This window comes from Leptidea sinapis, chromosome 27, assembly GCF_905404315.1.
Source record: "Leptidea sinapis chromosome 27, ilLepSina1.1, whole genome shotgun sequence".
Taxonomy (NCBI): domain Eukaryota; kingdom Metazoa; phylum Arthropoda; class Insecta; order Lepidoptera; family Pieridae; genus Leptidea; species Leptidea sinapis.
The window spans coordinates 11,720,758-11,745,266 of record NC_066291.1 but is presented as its reverse complement, the minus strand read 5'-3'; the positions used below and the strand labels follow the sequence as shown (position 1 = coordinate 11,745,266).

At 38.1% G+C, this 24,509-nt stretch overlaps 1 protein-coding gene across 1 annotated transcript in view; it reads right to left on the bottom strand.

The window, feature by feature from the left end:
- LOC126972630 (protein eyes shut) overlaps window positions 1–23,595 on the bottom strand; it is a 38,825-nt gene extending 15,230 nt beyond the window's left edge. The window contains exons 1-14 of the mRNA XM_050819480.1: window positions 23,541–23,595; window positions 23,095–23,408; window positions 22,829–23,024; window positions 20,479–20,630; window positions 19,587–19,723; window positions 19,179–19,430; window positions 16,721–16,894; window positions 11,644–11,857; window positions 10,605–10,762; window positions 9,193–9,393; window positions 8,663–8,848; window positions 2,699–2,827; window positions 2,204–2,356; window positions 350–516 (exon numbers count right to left, since the gene is read on the bottom strand). Coding sequence (XP_050675437.1) covers window positions 350–516; window positions 2,204–2,356; window positions 2,699–2,827; window positions 8,663–8,848; window positions 9,193–9,393; window positions 10,605–10,762; window positions 11,644–11,857; window positions 16,721–16,894; window positions 19,179–19,430; window positions 19,587–19,723; window positions 20,479–20,630; window positions 22,829–23,024; window positions 23,095–23,408; window positions 23,541–23,543 — 2,436 coding nt within the window. The 5' untranslated portion in view covers window positions 23,544–23,595. The remainder of the gene's footprint in view (window positions 1–349; window positions 517–2,203; window positions 2,357–2,698; window positions 2,828–8,662; window positions 8,849–9,192; window positions 9,394–10,604; window positions 10,763–11,643; window positions 11,858–16,720; window positions 16,895–19,178; window positions 19,431–19,586; window positions 19,724–20,478; window positions 20,631–22,828; window positions 23,025–23,094; window positions 23,409–23,540) is intronic.
- Window positions 23,596–24,509: the final 914 nt, after the last annotated feature.

Genomic DNA, 24,509 nt, shown 5'->3' with positions numbered 1-24,509 from the left:
GATTGTGCGCATCTCATGTCGAATATTGGGTCTGTTGGTGTATGTAGTTATTGTCGTTTCTATATTATATAAAATGTTTCATTGGTATCATCGAACAATATAGCTACTTGCCTAGTTTTTACTTATTCTGCTTTGTTAACTCTGAAACCCAGGTTTTCTTTCAAACAATAATTTTTGAATGACTTTTCTCGGAGGTTTGATGTTACCATTTTTGACAAAAGGGGACACACAAACACATAGTATGTATAGAGTTAATATATCCCTAAAAACAATGTCCTTTACCAATCCGTTTCAGGCATATTAAATAGCACGATTTTGACAATTAATTGTATGTATTAAGTATAGTTACCATTTTGATCCAGATTAATAAGCCATTCGGCTCTGCTGTGGTGAAATTTAACGCCAGGTAATTGGGGACTTTGGGTAATGTGGTCATATCTTCATTTCTGCCAGCGATTGAGCGAGACAGCGATATCATTGCGTCGCCGTCAAACTGCGGGACTGATATTGTGATGTCTGCAACATTACAATCGATCAGTAACAGTCTGACTGTAAGTATGATCGTATTTTGTTGCTATTAAACAATTAATAAATTAAAAAAAGAAATTATATTTTTGTTGACTTAAGAGGGACATACTTACCTACCACTCATTTGTTTATATTTTATAAAAACCAACTGTTGTTCTACCTCTGACTAATATATCCAATTTTAATGATTTGAAGATAATATAATAAAATTATGTTTCAAGAGTTTCCGCATAAATATTTTTTTTAAGATATTTTGTAATAACAAATGAAACGTATAAGTCTCGATTAAATTTCAAACCAACACCATCTTCACCTTGCTGGTGTCTTTTCCAAGATTTTCATTCCCTCACAATAAAAATTTACCCATGGTATACCTAATTATCAGTATTCACGTCTTGTGTTGTTGCATTAGAACTGCGCGCTACAAGATGCATACTGTGATGGCAGTAGTCTCTTGTGATGTCGCCTCCTGCATGTCACAAGTATACTCACTGTGTTGACAGTAGTCTACCGCGGTGCCCGCGCCGCACACGCAGCGGTCGCGACGACAGCGGGCGGGCGCCGCACAGTGCGCCGGACTACATACCGCGCTACAAGATATATACTGTGATGGCAGTAGTCTCTTGTGATGTCGCCTCCTGCATGTCACAAGTATACTCACTGTGTTGACAGTAGTCTCCCGCGGTGCCCGCGCCGCACACGCAGCGGTCGCGACGACAGCGGGCGGGCGCCGCACAGTGCGCCGGACTACATGCCGCGCTATAAGATATATACTGTGATGGCAGTAGTCTCTTGTGATGTCGCCCCCTGCATGTCACAAGTATACTCACTGTGTTGACAGTAGTCTCCCGCGGTACCCGCGCCGCACACGCAGCGGTCGCGACGACAGCGGGCGGGCGCCGCACAGTGCGCCGGACTACACGCCGCGCTACAAGATACATACTGTGATGGCAGTAGTCTCTTGTGATGTCGCCCCCTGCATGTCACAAGTATACTCACTGTGTTGACAGTAGTCTCCCGCGGTGCCCGCGCCGCACACGCAGCGGTCGCGACGACAGCGGGCGGGCGCCGCACAGTGCGCCGGACTACACGCCGCGCTACAAGATACATACTGTGATGGCAGTAGTCTCTTGTGATGTCGCCCCCTGCATGTCACAAGTATACTCACTGTGTTGACAGTAGTCTCCCGCGGTGCCCGCGCCGCACACGCAGCGGTCGCGACGACAGCGGGCGGGCGCCGCACAGTGCGCCGGACTACACGCCGCGCTACAAGATACATACTGTGATGGCAGTAGTCTCTTGTGATGTCGCCCCCTGCATGTCACAAGTATACTCACTGTGTTGACAGTAGTCTCCCGCGGTGCCCGCGCCGCACACGCAGCGGTCGCGACGACAGCGGGCGGGCGCCGCACAGTGCGCCGGACTACACGCCGCGCTACAAGATACATACTGTGATGGCAGTTGTCTCTTGTGATGTCGCCCCCTACATGTCACAAGTATACTCACTGTGTTGACAGTAGTCTCCCGCGGTGCCCGCGCCGCACACGCAGCGGTCGCGACGACAGCGGGCGGGCGCCGCACAGTGCGCCGGACTACACGCCGCGCTACAAGATACATACTGTGATGGCAGTAGTCTCTTGTGATATCGCCCCCTGCATGTCACAAGTATACTCACTGTGTTGACAGTAGTCTCCCGCGGTGCCCGCGCCGCACACGCAGCGGTCGCGACGACAGCGGGCGGGCGCCGCACAGTGCGCCGGACTACACGTCGCTCTTCTACATCTCCCGTTCGAACACTCGCGCTCACATTCTCCAATGTTTTGACCCTCTGGAAAGTCGATTTATACTTCGTCAGTATTTTATGACGATTTATGTCAATTCCAGCTGATTTCCTCGTAATTAATTGGTATACTATAATAATCATTCAAATTCCCTACAATTTATAGAGAAATTAATAATGATTTTTAATATGCTTTTTAATATCCAATCCTCAAAATGTGCTAATGTAGGTACCAGACTTTTTAAATGTCTATAAGTTTAAGTATCTACATATTTCAATTACTTATCTGTGAAAAAGTATAGGTTATAAATATCTATGTTTGAGGCTTTTTCAACTTCGTTTCAACTTAAAGTAGGTTCTTGCAACTGCAATAAAATACGTCAAACAAACCTGCTATGTTGGCCTTATCAAGTGATTGTTGTATATTGTTCACATGGAAATTCTTCAAACAACCAGCGAAAGACTCTGGCGGGCCCGACATCACGTCAAACGGAAGGTGGGATAGATCGGCTGCACCACCTAAATTCACGTTCGTTAATTAGATGTTAATAATTGATACACGGCAATTATTTATTACTTTCTATTTTAATAATTTGTAATTTAAATAAAAATTATTTTAGACAGCCCTTTAAAAAGAAGTTCACAATAATCTCATCTGAGCGCTAGATAAAAACGCTAATAGCACGCCCAATTATATAATCTATATCAAATACTATTTTAAAGCTCGAGGTGGCTCAGAGGATAGCCGACTTTCAATATTAGCTCGGAGAGTCCCTGCGAGATCGAATCAGAAATGAGATACATAGGAGAACCAAAGTCATCGACATAGCCCCCGGATGATTGCAAAATAAAAGTGGTAGCTGGCAGGGCACATAACTTAATGGACAGCTTATGGCCATAAAGTTCTCTAATGGCGACCATGTTGTGGAAGACGGCGTGTTGGTAGACCCCGGGGACAATACTGGGGAAAATCTGGTCAAGATCGTCGGGATAGGTTGGATGAGGGTGGCTCAAGATCGATCGTCGTGGAGATCTTTGGGGGAGGCCTGTGTATAGCAGAGGACGTCTTTCGGCTTAAGTGAATCTTTAAAATATTCATTGGTTTTAAATATATTAATAAATCAAAGAAATTACTAAGATTAAATATTTAACTATGAGCAGATAGGTGGTAAATAGGATATCAGCATAAAAAACACCGTAAAATTATTTGTTGAGCTACAATCTTCTCTCACTTGGCGTGTTATTCCGCATAGTGTTCGAGGTATCCCAGAGTGCTAAATCACGGCTAGCATGGTTATGTTAATTGTATGCAATGCGAGCGTAAGATTTTTCGTTGCACATATTAACACTCTATACTTTTACATATAAGTGGTCACCGAGATGAGGTCGTAGATAACCCGTAACTAAACTTATGGCCATATTGTATTTAAACAATTAATTCTTTCTATTTTATTAATTCAGTCACTCAGTGCGAGTTGCATGGCACGGACGTTCATAATGCCATTTACACCGTTTGGTCCAACTTATAGGATATGGCGGGCCAAGTAATAATCAATGAGTACCTAACGTTTATTCAAAACAAAATAGACCTGCTAGACGAGTTGAGCATCGTGCAAATTTGTGCTACAAACTTTACGGAAACGGAAGTTGAAACTGGGAAGAGTATTTTGTATCAGTCATGTGGTGACAAAGTAAGAATTGTACATAGAAAAGGTGACGACAAGAAGAAACGGAACATAAGAGACACTATTAAGTTATTGAAGGAAGTGGACCATGATGTGCAACCGACTTTTGTGGCTAGAGACTTGAACCGATTACCACCGGTTTCATTTGACTACGTCGATGTAACTCGACTTTTAAAGATATGACGATTATGAAGACAGAATTGTCCGAGTTTCAAACGAGAATGAGTGCGGAACTCGTCGAATTGCGCAACTCCTTTGAGAAACAATTATCTAAGAGAACCGAGGAAAACAAACATACAACACCCGTACACCCAAAATCGCTACCGCGTGTCCCTGTACCAAATCAGCTGAGACGGTATTTACGCCAACGTACAGAGATATTGTACACAAGCCGGCCCGTACACGGCGTGCGAAAGTCACCCGTATGCAAAATACGCCGCCGGGTGATAATGGTGTGCATGTTCAGAGTGTTTTAAAGGTGAAATCGAGTGACGATGACGAGTTTACACTAGTAATGAATAAAAAACGCAAACATTTTAATAATTTGCGAGGAACACTAGAAACAACAGGCAAGATTCGCGTAGTTGAATCACAATGTTGTATTTACGTCTCTAGAGTTATGAAGTCCGTCTCGGTAGCTGATATTATTGACCATATTAGAGAGAGAGGCGAACAATGCAGTCAAATTGAGATGCTCAAACAGTTTAAGGAAACATCTTTCAACTCATTTAAAATAACAATACCGACGAGTAAAATAAACACGTTTCTGGATACTAACTTGGCCCACTGGACTAGTATACCGTCGGTACCGACAACGTAGAAAGCCGCAATCTATATACAACCTCATAATGAACAGAGCTAAAAAATTAAGTAAAATGGTCACGTTCAATTGCAGGAGTGTAAAAAGATCTATCGAGCAAGTAAGATCATTGTGTCGTTTCGCCGATATTTTGGCATTACAAGAGACATGGCTTTTACCCCATGATCTTGGCTTTGTCAATGAAATAAATGGTGAGTTCGCGTGCTTTGCTAAATCCTCGGTGGATACGTCTTCTGGAGTTCTAAAGGGGCGTCCATATGGAGGCTTGGCTATTCTCTGGAGAAAATCGATGTTTTCGAATGTAACTATAATAGACTGAGCGAGCGATAGATTGGCTGTTATTAAAGTAAATTTAGATTGCCGTCAAGTTTTGATTATGTGCGTTTACATGCCAACTGACTCTGAAGAAAACCTGGTCGCGTTCACGGATTGCCTGGCCAGTATGGCTGCGTTAATTGACGACAATAACGCTGAGGCCGTGAACGTGCTCGGAGATTTCAACGCTCATCCGGGAGCTAGATTTGGTAATGAACTCAAGTCATTTTGTTCGGAACATTCCTTATTATGTGTGGATAAAGAATTGATGCCTGCTGATACATATCTAAGTGACGCGCATGGCACCAAAAGATGGCTTGACTATTGTGTGGTAACGAGTGCTGCACGCGACACTGTTAGATCTGTGCACTTGGAATACAGTGTTTATTGGTCATCTGCCGATCGTTATCACTTGTGAATTGGATACGGTAATTAGAAAGTTGATTTAAGCAATGTGGACTCCTTACAAGGAATTAAGTGGGGTCATAGAAAGGAGGATCAAATCCACGCATATAAAACGTACTGCTGTGATAAGTTAAGTTCCTTAAGTTTGTGTATTTCTAGTCATTGTAATAATTGTTTAAGTTTTAATAATTGTAATGAACATTTATATTTAATTGATGATTTTTATGACGAACTTGTAAATATTCTACAGACTGGTGCTAGAAATAGCGCAGCCGCTTTGAATGGTGCACTGAGGAAGCCAAAGAAAATTTTTGGTTGGAACTACCACGTTTTCAATTTTCATCAAAAGGCAAAAATGTATTACGAGTGGTGGTGTTGCTGTGGTCGGCCTAGTACTGGTGATTTGTACGACAACATGATTGCAAGCCGTAAGGCTTTTAAAAATAAACTGAAGTGGTGTCACAATAATAAGGACAAAATAAAATTGGATGTTTTAGCAGTGCACAGATCCGACAAAAATTTTATTAAATTTTGGCGTACCACGAACTCTTTAAAGTATAAAACGAGTGTACCGGTGACCGTGGAAGGCGTCAGCGACAGAGAAAAGATTGCCGACTTATTTTCACACCACTTTAGGGTCAATCCGTTGCCAGCACGTGCTACATATATGCTTAATTTAACAAAGACAGATGTAATGTGGCTACAGTAGTACTTAAAATGAAAAGGGGTAAATCTCCAGGAATAGACGGTTTAAGTTTAGAACATGTTTTGTATGCGGGGGAGGCAATATATGAGACTTTAGCCACCTTATGTAATGCCTACATAAATTTTAGCTACCTGCCAAAACAACTTATGAAAACTGTGGTAGTTCCAATACCAAAGAATAAAACGGATGACCTTTCCAGTATTAAGAACTATAGACCGATCTCGTTAGGCACAGTATTAGGTAAGATACTGGAAAGGTTGATACATCCAAGTGTAAATGAAAATATTAAGTTGAATGACGCACAGTTTGGTTTCCGTCCAGGGCTTTCGACAGACTCTGCGATTTTTAGTTTAAAGGCAACCGTAAACCACTACGTCAGCAGAGGTACGTCGGTCTACGCCTGTTTTCTGGACTTAAGTCGTGCTTTGACCTTGTAAATTATAATTTACTTTGGGAGAAACTGGACGCCACTAATGTGCCTAAAAAAACGGTGAATCTGTTGAGGTATTGGTACGGAAACGAAACTAACAGTGTAAGATGGGGCGACGCGACATCTAGTGAGTACATGCTAGAATGCGGTGTTCGTCAGGGTGGATTGACCTCTCCTTACCTCTTTAGCCTGTACATGAACGACCTGATTCCGAAGCTGAGGAGCACCAAGGTCGGTTGTCACATAGGGTCCACATGCATGAATAATTTCAGCTATGCAGATGACATGGTGCTTCTCAGCCCCTCAATCAGGGGGCTTCGTAAGCTTGTAGCAACATGTGAGCGTTACGCCACAGAACATGGCCTTAACATTATTAAGAAAACAGTTACGATGGTGTTCCGTTCGGGCAGTGGTCCGGAGACGATTCCAGCGGTATTTCTCGACGGAGATGTACTAGAAAGGGTTAATCGGTTCAGATACCTCGGACATATAGTAACGGAGGATCTCGTTGACGATGAAGATATAGAGAGGGATCGTCGTGCTCTGGCTGTTAGATGCAACATGCTCGCACGAGAGCATATTGTTTATGTTTCTATACATGTCAAGTTTGGGTCAAGTTCACCAGGCGTGCTATCAACAATATCAGGGTGCAATACAATGACGCGTATCGTATCCTGGTGAAGTTGCCACGGTACTGCAGCGTGTCGGACATGTTCGCTAAGGCCGGAGTACCAGACTTCTTCGCGATCATAAGATCACGAAAAACATCTTTTCGGAGTCGTCTCCGTACTTCTAGTAACGAGATTCTCAGTACATTGGCGGAGGATTTTAACTGTTCCATTTTCAGGCACTGGCACTCAGTGCACCGGGAGGCGAACAAAAAATAGCCCTGATACGACAGGTACCAAACAGGTACGAATTTGCATTAAGAGTGACGACAAAATTTTAATTATGATAAGCTTATTAGCATCGGCAATTTTTATTTTTATTTATATTTTTATTTAATTTTTTAAGTAACATACGTTGTATTGGGTATATACCTTTTAATAAAGACTATTATTATTATTAAACGAACATGACCACCGTAGCAGGCCTGTCTCACTCCAAGTGTATCGAAATCGTAAGACGTACGGCGGCCTCTACAGAGTAGGCCAATCAGTAGGGACTCACGAGCTAGCAGTGACGCACGCGCGAGCTTTGTTGTCATGTACTCCACAGATACAACCGATATTTTAAAAATGTAGAAAAATAAATAATGAAAAGCATATTAAAGGTTAATGCGATCAAACATTTAAATATTTTGAACTTCTTATACACGCTGAATCATTATAATTTGAAGTGATTATTATTATAATGAAATTACCATTCATGGTAGCTACCTATATATTTCCTATATACAAAGTAGGTTAGACTATGTTGTCTTCCAACGCATACATTGCAACTAATGTAGGTTTGACAACGAAAGAATATTGATTTAAAATTACGATTAAATACCTATTTATATTATAGAAAAAACAGAGCTATTTTTATAAGGAGACTTTATGCTAGGTACAGTTTTAGGTAAAGAAGTCAACCCTAATGTCGTTAGAAGAGGTAAAAATCACGCGAGAGAAAGAGAGGCAACTTCTAGGTGAATAAAAATGTAGGTCAGTAGCGCTGTGCGATCTGAATTACACCTTATTGTATATTTTATTCTTTGATCGTAATAAGTACGTACGTGTCAGTATCTGTTTTACATTCCTTTAATATAATTATTAAACAATAAAAAAAATCATCGTCTGACCTTTTTTAAAAAATGAATAACACTTGGAAGTCCAATCCGAGCAACAGGTAACAATCATTACTGGAAACACCGCGCAAGCAACTACATTTAACAGCACGTGGTTGTGGTTTTTTATAGTCTACACAGAGGAAAGACCTACTATTGGTCCAGAAATTAAGGTCGGTCTCGGGTCTCTCGACACTTCTTCTTTTATTATTGTTCTTAGCTTACCGAGTATTATAGAAGCTTCACTAGCAGTATGAGGGTAGGCATGTGCCAGCATGGGCTCGGTGGTGAGGGCTCCGTCGAGCCAGACGTATAGCCGGCTCCTGTAGCGCCCCGCCCGCACGCTGTGCCACTGAGACAGCGACACAACCACGCCAGAACGAACCAGCGAACTCAACCCGGACAGTCGGTCTGCAGATATAATATATAATACAGAAAATGGTAAAGAGACAAAAGTAACCTGTAATAAGAGGCTTCTGGTATACCTACTCTCTTATCAATATTCTATGAGAATCATCTAGATTGCGCGTCTACAATAATTGTAATATATCATCGCCATATCGCGTCAGCGGACCGACGATTCTCGTCAGTGCGACGTAGCTGTACGCGCGTAGCAATTCATCAGCGCTGGACTATACGCATTGATGTTTTCATAGTTATAGCTACGCTTGACCGACATCAGCGCTCACCGTCGGTTGAGCACTAAATGCAGCCTTAAGCTTATAAAATAAAAATGAAATGAAAATTAAACTTACCTGTCCATCGAAATTCTAATAACCCTCCTTGTAACGAGAGTGCGGTATAGAAGTGCGGCGTCTCCACGTACATCACAAGGCCTCTTTCTTTATTAGGCTTTATATCCGCTTCCAGAGATAAACTGACACTTGATATCGAGTGTGGATGAAGTCTGACATAGGACCGGACACCGGGGAACATTAAATCTGTCGGTGTTATATCTGAAATGCAAGTAAATGAGCATAATTATTTCAAACTATATGCACGGTTTACGAAATCAAAGGTACCGTCAATACCACTAATAAATATTACGGAGTCAATTTCATTTTTTAATGGAATATAACAGAATTATTACTTTTGAAAAGTACTGCCTAATATTATGGACTTAAATCATAATACTCGTTAAAAGTTTTGGAATCCAACCGAGCTGGGGACTGGTGACATGTTTTTTTTTTATTTTTAATATATCACTAGAGTGTCAACCCAATTAATATAGGCAAACTCAAAATTTAGAAAGTGGGTGTTAAATAATAATTCTTAGATCATTCGTCTAGTTAGAGCCTCTGACTGTAGGTAACGCGTGACAAAAGGTCAGGTTAATTACTTTAGTGTGCATGACAGCTACGTCTTACTCTCGCGATAGGGCGGTCCCTTTGTTTAAGGCTGGTTAACTAACTTTAGCATTAACAAACATGTTAAAGTACCGGCTATGCACACAAAGAGTTGTACCATTTCACAATTTTTAGATGACGTCACAACTTTAACTATTTATCGTAACAGTTTAATCTTCGCCGGTTAAAGCTATTGTTTATATTAAATAGCTATTAGCGATTTGTCAAAAGCTTCAAATAAATATTCGATATTGACTTGATATTACACTTTTAACTTTAACTTTATCTATGCTAAGGAATATTAATAATAACATTGACACACTTCAACACAAATTATCTAGCCTTAAATTAGGCATAGCCTGTACTATGGGCACAAGACAAAAAAAAGACAACGATATATTGAATACTACTTACTTAAACATACATAAATACAAATAAACATTAATTAGTCGGAAACAAACATCCATATTCTATATTATAAATGTTTGCACCTAGCGAACATTTTAATACAATGGAGCAATACATTCCGTAGTCTATGTTAAAGTAAGCGTTACTGTTAACGTTAAATGTTGCGTAATCCTTAACTATAACAGCTAATATAATGCAACCCAGCTTTAGTGCGTGCACGTTGCTTAAAATAGAGGCAGACAGTTCGCTGATTTTTTCGACGCCTCACAGCTTTTGAGTTTAGACGAATAAATTGTCTAAGTAATAATAATTATAAAAGTATGTCAGATAACTCATAAAATTATTATTGTAAATTGTACAAGTGCACAAAGTCATTGAAATTAGTTTTTTCATATTATATATTGTTCTCTCACCTTTATCGCAGTTGGTGCCAATCTTTCCATAAGGACAGTCACACTGAGGACTGCCGGCTGTTATTACACACCGGCCATTACAATTAGTTTCAGAATAATCACACGGACTGACCTTACTCGAGCAGGTCGCACCGAACCAACCTTCGTTACAAATACACCTACAACAAACAAACAAATAGAACCGGGAGGAATTTGAAATGTAATTAAAATGTTAATGTTACGGTACATTCATACGTAATGTATGAATACAAGATCGTTTTAACGGATTTGTCGCTACCGGATGTAAAGTTTACACCGCGTTATATGATAAAACAAATTTTGTACTGCGTGAACTCCGTCATCCGTCATCGCCGAATGAACGTGTACGATAAAATACAGCCATAAAATGAACTGCGTAACGAACTTTCTTCCACGTACGACGAAGCTGTGGAATGAGCTTCCTTGTGCGGTGTTTCCAGGACAAGCGGGTTGGTACTTTTTTAAAATGCCGGCTACTCTCTCGTGATTCTTCTGGTATTGCAGGAGAATGTGGGCGGCGGTGATCACTTAACACCAGGTGAGCCGTATGCTCGTTTGTTAAAAAACATGCTTGAATTTGAAACCGAATATCTTGTGATATTCTTTCACATTTTGCAACTATAAGAATTATCTTCACTTATATACCTAGTATTATCTCATTTTAAAATAAAACACTTTTCTTAAAAGCTGACAAGGCATATCTAAAAACGATTGCCAATTACTATACGAAATAACCATACGGAATGCATAAATAAGTTAATATCCGCTTAAGTAAACAATAAAACTCAGCTAAAGAACTCAGAATTTTCAATATATTGCACGCGTCTAGTCCGACAACTTGGTGAGTGACCGTCCCACACGGTGACAGACGACTGCGGGGGCGGGGTACTAAGAAGTCAGCGGGTAGGGGGTACGGCAGTCTCATATCCCCGAAACACCACTACCCGCTGACATCATTAGTACCCCGTCAAGTAATTTTCTTTTAAGTCTAATTATAGGAACTATTATAAGAATACTTTACCCATATGTAGCAGGTGAATGTATACAAACACCTCGAGGAGCGTTGCAGGACTTAACCGTGCACTGCGCGACTCCGCACTGGCCCACCCCTCGGCCTCCCACAGAGTTGCCCGTGGCGATGGCCTGGCCGCCCACCTCCCAGATGCAGCCCTTCCAACCGCTATGTAGGGGCAGGTCGTGAGGTAGCGTGTGGAAGTCTTGGGATGGGTGACCACCTAATTTAGAAATATTACATTCATATTATTATACATTTATACGAATATTAAATTATTATTACTAAGCGTGTACACCTTCCTTAAAGGCCGACAACGCTCCTGTGTTTCCTCTGGTGTTGCAAGAATGTGGGCGGCGGTGATCACTTAACACCAGGTGACGCGTACGCTCGTTTGTCTTCCTCTTCCATAAAAAACTGAAAACGGACTCAACAGACCCATTTCTCTATGAAAAAGAAATTGTGATGATTTTATGAATTTGTCAAAGCTATTAGATGTTATATAAAGCAAATTAGAAAATTTGTGTACATAGACGAGTTAAGATTTTTTTTATTGTTCTGTTGTTCCTATACTATTAATCCTGTATTAATGTAACCAGACAACCTTGGAATACGTAAGGGTTCCTTAGAGCTCCCTATAACTAAGTCCATAGCTATTGGCGAGAGGGTATATGCATGATTTTTAAAAATACATACTTAAATTTGATTTTTTAAATCCTTATAGTTATCAAACATCAAATTATCGATAAAAACATTTTTATTGAATTAAAAAATAAATATTCTATTTGGGCAATATATTTGGGCTTGAAATGCGTCATTTTGCGCGGGGTTTCTGTGACGTCAGAGTCTATATTAAAAATCTATGCTGTACTAATAAATGTATGGCCGGATTCTAATTTCGGTTATGCTGCGAAAACTACTAAACCGATCGGAATAATACGTGTACCATTAGATGCAGCGTGTTTCGGAGAAGGTTTTAGTATATTATGATATGTTGATGATTATTTATCCGGAACCTATATTTCTTTGACTTAGAAACATTTACTTACCTAAAAATTCGCAATACAACAAATTCAGGTCAATGATATTTCATTACTTATTAATTTATTATAATTCATACAATGGGAGGGCGCTGGGTATTGCCGATTCAGCATTTGTCTTGTATTATTATTATACGTATTCTTTTTTTAAGGCAATTTCCTAATTGTTTTCTTATTTATAGTTCATATTTATATCACTAGATAACTCGACGTTGCGTAGGGACGTCGCGTCCTTGTGTGTCTTTTATCGCATTTATGACGGGGAGTATTCCGAAGAGCTGTTGGACTTGACGACTGCTGCCGAATTCCACCTTTGCATTGCACGCCACAAGGACGGGTATTAGCAACATCTGGATGTATGGCGTTCCTCTGCGGTGCGGTTTTCAAGGAATTTTCTTCAACGTATGACGAAGCTGTGGAATGAGTTTCCTTGTGCGGTGTTTCCAGGACGATACGACATGGGTACCTTCAGAAAAAGCGCATAGGTACACTTTTTTAAGATGCCGGCTACTTTTTTGTGATTCCTCTGGTACTGCAGGAGAATGTGAGCAGAGATGATCACTTAACAACAGGTGACCCGTAAGCTCGTTTGTCCTCCTCTTCCATAAAAAAAATTAGGCGAGTCAACATCTGAAGGTGCCTCGTGTAGAGGCGAAACACGTGTCGAATTGATTGAAGACAAATATTGGAATTGATTTTTTCCGCATATTTCAATATTAATTCATTTATATTCAATTCATGTTCATACTTTACACATACGTGCGAATATATACGCTTCACAACAAAATTGTTTGGTTTGCACCAGTATTTAAAAAAGACGTGTGGCACTCGGGGACTGCCGCGGTGAAGCTATTGCATAGCATTTTTTATCAACTTATGCAAATATAATTATTTATTTATTTTATTTATGCAGTTTTTTTTTAATAAAATTAGTTTTAAAAAAAGCAAACGGAATCTGAGTAAAATTTAACTTGCAAGATTTGATTATAGACAGACAACGGGACAGGTGAAACTAAATAAAAACGCTTTTCATAATAATAAAAATTAAAAAAACGTGATAAAAAAAAATCTAGATGTACCCCAGGCTCGAACCAGGGACTTTCAGCACAACGAGCATATTTGATAACCGCTGTTCCACGGCAGCTGTAAAGTGTTCCGAAATATCTATATACATCTAGTGAGTAAGTGTTAGGTTATTTTCGTTACGGAATTTCTGGATTCGGTCCCCTCACTCAAGGCCCGCGATAGAAGCTATGCAATAGCTTAAAATAAAAACAAAGGTACTAAATAGTACACGTGCTTGGTTTAATGGTTTCTGTTATATATACATAATGAAGAATTGAGAGATTGAGAATTGAGAATCTAAATTGAGAATTTAAACTTTATGTGTGTGTGTGTGTATCTATAAAATACTACTTTTAATATCGCTTATTTTAATATCAAAAATTTTGGTTATCTTTATAGCAGTATTATATATAAATTAACAAAACAAAAAATAATACTGCATTTGTGATATATTTAAAACACTTTGCACACAAATTATTCGAGTACAGATATTCACTGTACTGTTTAGATGATAAATACCTATACGTTATACACTCTTAATGTTCACAAAATTATAATTTTACTCTAAGTTGAATTTAAAAATAAATAGTGTTCGATTATGTGACATCTAGTGTCATTTTCATAAACTATTTCGTATGTCCAAATCGAACGTTGAATCTATCAAGTATATCATAACGGTTTCCGATAGATGGCGCTGATCACGGAACAATGGGGGTCTACGTATATTTTGATATTATTTTTTTCTTTTATAAAATAAATGAGAAGTTAATATTGTTCAAAATATTTTTATTATCTTAAAATACATGTAGGTTATTCAGGAATATTTATCATTGAAACTATAGGTTTATGGTAACTGAAATAAGAAACATAAGTTTCAGACTTGATATCTTCTGAATATCTGGAAAATACCGCGTCAATGGTGGTCCTATATTTTGTTGTGGATTCTTGTGGATTAATTTTCAAATTCATTATTTTCGAAAGAAAAGTTGTCAACCGCTCTGTTTTTTTATCAGCGAAATTGATGTTGGAATCGCCAGCCAAAATAAGTGGAAATTTATTACCATTTGTACCAAGTATTTTCGACCCTTCTTCAGTGTACTCCAGTAAAGTGCGATGAATAAAATGCTCTACCTCGTCCAATTTTGGATTCGGAGAAATGTAAATAATAATAAAAATTAAAAAAACCTGATGAAAAAAATAATAAATTAAAAAAAATCAAGACGTACCCCAAGCTTGAACCTGGGACCTTCTGCACAAAAAGCATACGAGATATTTCGCAAAAGTCGTTACAGTTGCGGCGGAACAGCGGTTATCACTTTTGCTTTTACTGTAACGACCATGGCGATATATCTATATACATCTAGTTGGGGGGGTGTTAGATTATTTTCGTTACGGAATTTCAGGATTCGGTCCCTACGCTCAAGGCCCGCGATAGAAGCTATGCCATAGCTTTGTACAAAGTGTTGCATACTTTGTAAGTATATATAATATATGCAAGTCCTTTATATACAAGTCGCGGTTGTTCGCTTTTTGAGTTTAACAGTGATAGACGCAATATACACAGATTATAATTATACTATGATGTATTGTGGTAAAAATACCATAGGAAAAGAGATTATGGATCAAACGTAAAAACTTTTAAATATACACACATCAACAGATTCTAGGGATATCTTAATTCTTTTTTTTTTTTTGGGTTTAGTCGATATAACTATGTCACCCCCGTAGTTTACATGGAGTAGCGAACAATGGTCGTTGGTGCTGTTCACCGATGAGTCCCGGTTTGGGCTTCATCCGGATTCACGAAGAACACGAGTTTGGAGAACTCCAGGGAGAGTAAGCCGCCTACGGCACCCTCACGAGGTCGACTCATACCAAGGCGGGACATTCATGGTGTGGGCAGGCATTCATCTCGTCGGACGAACACAACTCGTTTGGATCCAAGCTAGCTTGACTGCACGAAAATATAACGAGGAGGTAGTAGAGCCTGTTATTGTCCCACACAGAATTCAAATGGGCCACTAATTTGCACTCATGCACGATAATTCTCCTTCCCATACCGCGCGGCTTGTGTCGGCCGCTCCATGGCCGAGACCATGACATCCAAGTTTTGGATTGGCGTGCACAGTCGCCCGACTTAATCTTATCGAGCATACCTGGGACATGTGACAACGAAAGGCTTTAAGAGATTTTCCGCCATATTTGACGATAGAACAACAGCTTTTCGAACATGGGACCTCATACCACAAGAGACATGACAATTTAATTTTAGTATGAACAATCAATGTCGGTGTGTAATTAATGTGAGAGGTGGCAACACTGATTATTAATAATTATATTTAATAAGATTTTTATAAATGTAATTAAAATTTAAAGTTTTTTAAGATGAAATAAAGCTTTTTTTCAAACTAATTTTCTAAGGCAGTTAAAAAATAACAATTTTAGTTAAAACAAAATAATCACAAAATATTTTTATATTTTTTATAAAAGACCTTAAAATAGCCTATCATTCTTCATTCTCGCGCCTCTATAGTATAGTGATGTGCTGTAGTCATCACTTAACGTGTTATCACGTTAATACTTAAGTTGCGATGTTATTTTTTTTATTTTAATAATGACTGATCCGAGCCCATCAGGTTCCGTTCCAAGAAATAAACTAGTTTTTATTCATCGTCAAGCCAGAGTAATAACTTTAAATGTTTTAAACATGTATATTGAAGAAAGGCAGAACAAAAATTATATGATTTAATTATTATTAAAATTATTTTATAAATTTTTCTTTATTTTAACCTAGTGTTAAATTTTAAACTTGATGCATTGTTTAAATTTATAGACACACTCATGATTATATTTATGTTCATCAATTATAATTATGTCACATCACTATCGCATTCCTGAACTCTGCATTCAATTATAATATTTGAAATTTGATAACATTTGAACAAACATATTTTGTTAAAACTTGAATCAAGATTAATTACCGATGTATAAATATGGTAGTATATTCATCTTGTTGTCATTTGCTGGTGCGTTTCCAGAGACGTTGTGCCTTCCATCGATAGTGAGGCCGGCGGTTCGTCCACGACGCCACACGCGAACTGTGTGACCCCCTCGTCGAGCAGAGAGTGGACGCGACGTAAAGATACGACGAGATCCTGCAACATATTTTATTACTTGAATTTTGAATTTTGTTTCTGGAATTTTGATGACGTTGAAACGTCTTCAAATTAACATCGAAACGGTTGCAAACTAAAAAGTAGCTCGCAAAGAAAAGATTTGCTGTATCTTCTTATCTTGATAATTTTTTATGTGCAAAAAAACGTTCAATAAGTGAGGACATATCCCATTTTGAATAAAAATATTTGAATTTGAAATACAAAAAAAGTACTTTTACTTAGATTAGGACATCATCTCCACCATCTGGATGTATGGCGTTCCTCCATAGTGCGGTTTTCAAGGAACTTTCTTCCACGTACGACCAAACTGTGGAGCTTCCTTTTACGATGCTTCCAGGACGATACGACATGGGTACCTTCAAAAAAAGCGCGTACACTTTTCTTGTGAAAAGGCAAAACGTATCCATAATTCGCGACCAGATTGTTTCTTCAAATAATAAAATAAAAACGACTTGGGCAATAATAAACTAGGTAAAAATAAAACAATCAATCTGTCTATATTCAGAAAGATGGAGTGGTCATCGAAAATAGTAGGGTATCATCGTAATAGTCTTCTGAAGAAACTGAATCAATACTTAAGAGCAATGTACCTAAGTGCACAGTTTCATTTAAATTTAGGTATACGTTATTACTACTCGTGAAATAATCAAAATATTTAACTCATTAAATGTAAAAAAGAAATATGTGAATTATGGCTAGTGGCTATTATAGCAAAGTTAATCAAAAATATTGCATCTTGCGCTATTATATGGAATCATCAATAAATGTTGCGATACTGGAATTTTTCCAGATTATCTAAAGTACAGTAAAGACTATAGTATATAGAATCCACTGTAATTGCATTATATAGAATCATTTGTGGGTTTGCTTTGTGAGCATTAATTTTATATTAAATTTTTGTAACGTAGTTACGAACTACTACGTAACTACGTTACAAAAATTACATATACGTAGTATATAGTATTACTTAACCACGACTCATTTATTGGATGCAGCACCTTACAAACAATTTGTTATGTATATGAAGAGCCAGGATGGCCTGCAGGCCCCTCACCAGGATTCACCTTCTTCCAATTATGTGGGTAGGTGAACACGGAAACAAAAAAATAATGTCTTTGGATCACAACCGGCGTATTTTAATTACTTTCAAAGACGTAATTAGACAATTAGAGATGACTACTACAGCAAATCAACTAAATGAAATCGTAATACAGCGCGATGGCGAAGATTCCGAGCGATTCGTCACAAGCGTGGTGCGCGGGAGCCTCCCGTTCCAAAAGTGAAGTCAAGATGTCCGCCCACACTGCCATCGACAATGACGCTTCGCTAGGTTCACATTGACAATTGTGTCAACCTGACGTTTGACGTAAACGCCGTCATATATAGAAATAATGAAACACAAAAATAACATGTTTACATTGTTGAATGGAGAAACAAATTTGGGTCCCTTCACCATCATACGTATCTTCCGAGAGTAATACGTCACAATCAACCGATTATAGTCATTGTAAATACCCTATTTGATTGAAAGGAGTAGCTGTTGAATTCCATGCATGTTCTTCTCACGAGCTCTACTTTTTACGAACATATGGTAAATTCAGTAATTTAAAAGAAATACTGTAGTGACGATTCAAAAGCGCTTAGCTTAAGCCTAACTGAATAAAGTTTATTTGACTTTGACTAAAGTTTTTTATGTTGTCTGCCATGATTACGATATCGTCTGCGAATCGAAGGTGAGTGATGTATTCGCCGTGGATGTTGATGCCCAGTCCGTTCCAGTTTTTAAGCTTAAAGACATCTTCCAACGAAGCGGTCAACTGCAGCTTCGGCGATATGACATCGCCTTGTCTGACTCCTCGCTGCAGTCGGATAGGCTTCGAGAACTGATCCTGGAGACGGACTGACATGGTGGCGTTTCCATACAAACACTTCAACGCTTCGATATATTGATAATCAATTTGACACCTCTGGAGAGGCTGAAGCACCGCCCAGATCTCGATCGAATCAAAGGCCTTCTCTTCAGTCTTCTGTATAACCTGCCGTAGCGTATGTATGTGGTCTATGGTGCTAAAGCCTTTTCGTAATCCGGCTTGTTCGGGAGGCTGTAAGTCGTCGAACATCGAAACGATACGTGATAACCCTAGAAAACAACTTATATACATAGCTCAGAAGTGATATGGGCAAATTTAGCAAATTTATAATAATTATGCTATACTAACAATAGGTTTAAGAATAAAGATCATTTGAATATGTTATTACTCACCGCCTCCCATGTTCCAGGTAACCATTACATATCCCTTTACAAATGTCAAAGCCAAATGCTGACTTTTGGAGTCATGGTGACCGTTTTGGCCGACGAAGGCCAATAATGCGATCTGGTCCATATCTTCACTTTGAAACCTGAGCCGCAGATCAAATCGGTCGGAGTTTACAGCTGCCGATGACAGAGGGAATATGATAAAAGAAGAGATGCCGCTACTAACAGGGGCTAGTGATGGACGGGTTATTTCAACATCTGAAATGAATGAGGGTTAATATTGATAACGGGTATTTTATGATAATAAAGAACGGGATGAATAGGACGTTCAGCTTTTTACAGCACGCACTTTTTTGACTACACTTATAAAACCTTATCATCATCATTAATTAGGGAATCACTAAATTAACTTACTATATTCACAGAATATTCCATGTTTCCCGAATGGGCATAGACAGAGAAATCCGCTGCCCGGATTTCGTACACAGCTGCCTCCATATTGACAAGGATTGTTTTCACAAACAGACTGGTTGCAATTCACGCCCATCCACCTATTAATGATAATAAAACATTGTTCGTTTATTGCAAGGTATTTAATTAGGAAATTATTATGACGTCCAAAACATTTGCCAGAATGTCACAACAATATCTCACTCGAAATGTTATCGTTTAAACGATTTAAGAATATTATTTCCTGAGGCTGCTTCCTGCTTCTGTTTGTGTTGTTCTTCTCCTTGTCAAAATCAAGTTAGGTTCACCTATGAAAAGAAACCTAAGAAAATGATGAAGAATTCATTTTGTTTCTCTCAAACTTATTTAGCATTTGTTCTATTATTAAGGAGACATTTTAATCAAAACGAACAAGCCTGCAGATTTCAAAACTGGGATAAGATTTCAATATTTGAAACAGTAAATAGGGCGAGCCAACGTATCCGAAAAAAAAAATCTACACGTATGTGGGTAGTATTATAGTTAAATTAGCACCATCGTTATATTATGATCTTATACTTATAACAAATTGCTAAATTCTCTGGACATTTTGTTATTTTTAAAGTGTCCCCCTCACTTCTAGGTCTAAATTAAATTTGTAATTCTATAAATTGGAGGCGCTGTTCCAACTAAGGATGGAGGTCGCGGGTTCGAGTCCCGCATCATTCATAAATTTTGGTTACAAATTTAATTCTGTGGACATGACGAACACGTATTCCGGTGATGTTGACCATCTGGTTTCACAACGAATCCACCAAAGATCGTGGACGCGTTTCGTCTGATATGATGATAATGATATTTGATATTGATGTTTTACCCATTAGCACAGGCGCACACATATCCATCAGCATGGCTTCGGCACGTTCCTCCGTTTGAACAAGGCGTGGACAAACATACTAAAGATGAACATTCTGTTATGTCGGCGGCGGACAGAGCATCGTTGAATACTTCTCGACGCTCACCATTTACCTGAATGAACAATTTAGATACATGTATATATAAACGCGTGACCGTGGGCGACGTTCAATGAAAACTTGCGAAACGTTGGGATAAATAAATGATTATAATTTTCGGAAATGATTGAGTTACATCTACTGACTTACAAATAAAAAAGCCATATTAAATAATAGGTAGGTAATATTATTAGCTACCCGAATTTAATTTTATTTCGATTGTGAATTAAAAATACCATAGCTGGTATAGCCATTCTCAAGGGCTTGTAATTAAATTTAAAAGAGCTTGTAAATCAGCAAGAGAAATAATGACACAAAATATAAACCTGTGGCCTTACAGTTTTATATTATAGTGGAACAATATACTAGCGTATAGATTAACAGAATGTGCAAGGGAGAAGAACGTCTGTAACGGAGATACAACAAGATAGATAAGGAGAGAGAATCTATAATTGTTACTGTAAACGATTTGGATTCATAAGATGATTGAAGTCATAAACAGCATTTATTTTTTATTTTATTTTATTTCTTAGTATTGTATTTTAATAATAAGCCAAACTAACGCACACATTGACAAATCAAAATTGGTAACGTATTATCGGGCTGTCAGATCGTGTATACGCTCGTATGTTCCAAGCTTATGGAAGGCTCCTTTGCACAGGATACCGGCTAGATTATGGGTACCACAACGGCGCTATTTCTGCTGTGAAGCAGTAATGTGTTAAATGAATGTGTAATGTGTTAAGTGAAATTACTGGGCAAATGAGACCTAACATCTTATGTCTCGAGGTGACGAGCGCAATGTAGTGCCGCTTAGAATTTTCGGTTTTTTCAACGAATCAGTCGAATGATTTAAAAGGCGACGAAGATAACTACGGTTACTTGGTGTCAAGTGATCACCGTCGCCCACATTCTCTTGCAACACCAGGGGAATGACAATAGCGTTGCCGGCCTCAAGGACGCGCGCGTTTTTTGAAGGTACCCGTGTCGTATCGTCCCGGAAAAACCGAACAAGGAAGCTCATTCCATTGCTTTGTATAACGTGGAAGAAAGCTCCTTGAAAATTACACTGTGGAGGACCGCCACACATCCAGATGGTGATGATATCCTAACTTGTGGCGTGTCGTGCGAAGGTGGAATTCAGCGGCAGGAATCAGGTGAAACAGATTTATTTTATATTGATAATAAGTATACCACTTTAGGTTATTAGTTTAAATATATATTTTTAATTATATTTTAAATGCTCGCATTATACCTTTACTGCTCTTGTTTTTCTCTTCTGAGTTTTTTTTAAAGATTAATTTTCTCTTTTTTTTTCATACACAAGTAAGTCAAAATGCTGAAACTGTAAATATATAAAAAGAATTGCAAGATATTTAATACCACTTTTTCTCATTAAAGCTTAACATTTCGGAAGTGGGGGTAAAATCTTTGATATTCTTCAGAGTCATTTTGACCTAAAGTGAATAAATGATTTTTCTTTACTTGAAGTGAGATGGGTATAAAATGTTAAGGTGGCGTCAGTACACGTGACCTAATCGATTAATCGTAAGACAGTATTGAAATTATGGATGAAAGCTGATTTTTCTCAGAGATAAACTTTTTAATGTAAAATAATTGTAATTGTCATTTGTGTACGATAGCGCAATAAATGCCTATTGTATTTAACCACATAAATGCTAGTACTTTTATTATTAAAAACTAGTTGACCCGACAGACGTTTTTCTGTATAAAATAAATAAAATAATGTTTTTTATGAATTTGTCAGTAATATATCATAACATCAAGAATTATTCCGTAAAATATGCACCCTGCTGTCGTAATGAAATTGTTTCACAGCAGAACTGTCAAGCCGTGCGTCAATAAATTCTCTCATAGAAATTATGTATGGACACATCAAAGGAAAAATAAATTTGTTGTTTTTATTTAATTTAGCAGCATTTTCCTATGTATTCACCTTTTAAACCTTCCCTGGACTTCCACAAATAATTCAAGACCAAAATTAGCCAAATCGGTCCAGTCATTCTCGAGTTTTAGCGAGACTAACGAACAGCAATTCATTTTTATATATATAGATAAAGCAATTCGTGCGCAATTATTCCCTACCCATTCCAAAATATTCAGAAAATGCACAACGTTAATGTTCAAGTTTTTACTTCTGCCGGCACTGAAGCCCGTATTTTTTTCTTTAATTACTTTGTGTTGTGTACTCACTAGTAAACCTGTAATGCATCCAACAAATGCTTGATATCTTGTTTGGTCCGCTAAGCTGTGTCCAATATCACCGAACAACAAAGTTATATTTTGATCAATGGTAGTAATATTTGCTACTTGTCCGCCGCTCATGGCCACTGTATCGTTTAAATGTAGAGTCGCGTTGCAATGTTGTTCATTCAAGTAAAAGTCTAGTCTGAAATTTATTTAAAATAAGAATACAAATGACGAGTCGATAGGGTCTTTAATTACTTCATACAATTTACCTGGTCTCAATTCTCATTGGGTGCCCTTTATTGACAAATGTTTTTACTTCACTTAAGAGCATCGTTTGATATCCACACGAGAACTCGAATTTGAGCAAGCCCATATTCAAATAAAGCTCCATATATACTCCCTTAGCTATATCTACGTGCATAATCTTGCCATCACTAATTAATGTTTTTGCATCAAATTGTATGTTTATTGTCGTGTCATTCCTAACGCGATGAATTATAAATGAATTGGCCCCGAAAGCAGCTGATTTAATAATTAATTTCTCTTCACAAAATCTTCCGCTATAATTGAATATACAATGACACTGAAAAATAAATTGCCTAAAAATTATTATCATATTGATAAAAGAAAATATTCAATTCAAATAAAATTAAATACAAATTATATATTATGAAATTCTTATTTTAAGTTCTCTGAAAAACACTCACTCTCATACCATGAAGGCTGTTGTAGCAAGTACCACGATTGTTACAAATAGAATTAGTACATTCTGGCTGTTCTGTGGAGTATTGGCTAGTTGTAGTATCAAAAGGTGTAGAGGTGGTCCCCTCAAAACCTTCCGTTACTGTTGTAAAATTTAAAACAACAGTAGGCTTTTCAGTAAATAGCTTCTCCGTTGTTGCATCTATTTTTATAGTACTCTGCTCTCTTTGTGTAGTTTCAAGGGTTGTTATTGCTGGTGATGGCCTATTGGTAGTAGTTAATTGTTCGGAGAAGTTAGTCGTTGTATCTTGATAAATAAATTTCTTAGTAGTAGTTATCTCATTTATAGAATATGGAACTGTTGTAATTGGTGTGTTATCAAATATATCTGTGAACGTCTCCATCTTAACTGTTGTTAAATTATTATGTCTTTTATCTAAACAGGCTGATGTTGTTTCTGTTTTTGCATTATCTGCTTCAGGACTTCCTTCTGTTTGTATTTTAAATGTTATGATTTCTGTTGTGGTATCTGGGTTCGTTAAGTACTCTTCTGAAGTTGTCGTCATTGAAGTTGTTAATTCTTTATTTGTAATTATAGAGCTCATATCTGTTGTATAACTTGGTTCAGTAATTTGAGTTGTAATTTTATCTGGTCCGGTTGTGACATTTAAGAGATTACTCGAAATCGTTTCTAAAGACTCGGATGTAGATATGAATGTGGTAATTTCGGTGGGTAGCGATAGCAGAGTTGTTGCAATCGGGTTTGGAGAAGGGCTGACGTATTCACAGTCTTGAGTCTCATCATCGAGTATAAGACATTCACAGAGATTGCCAGTAAGTCTTGGCGGACAGGAACATGTGAAATTGTCAACGCCATCTATACAAGTTCCGCCATTGAGGCACCTAGAGAGAAAATAAACAATATAATTACTTTTTAATTATTAATTGTCTGCCTCGGTAATGATAGGTTTTATTGAAGACA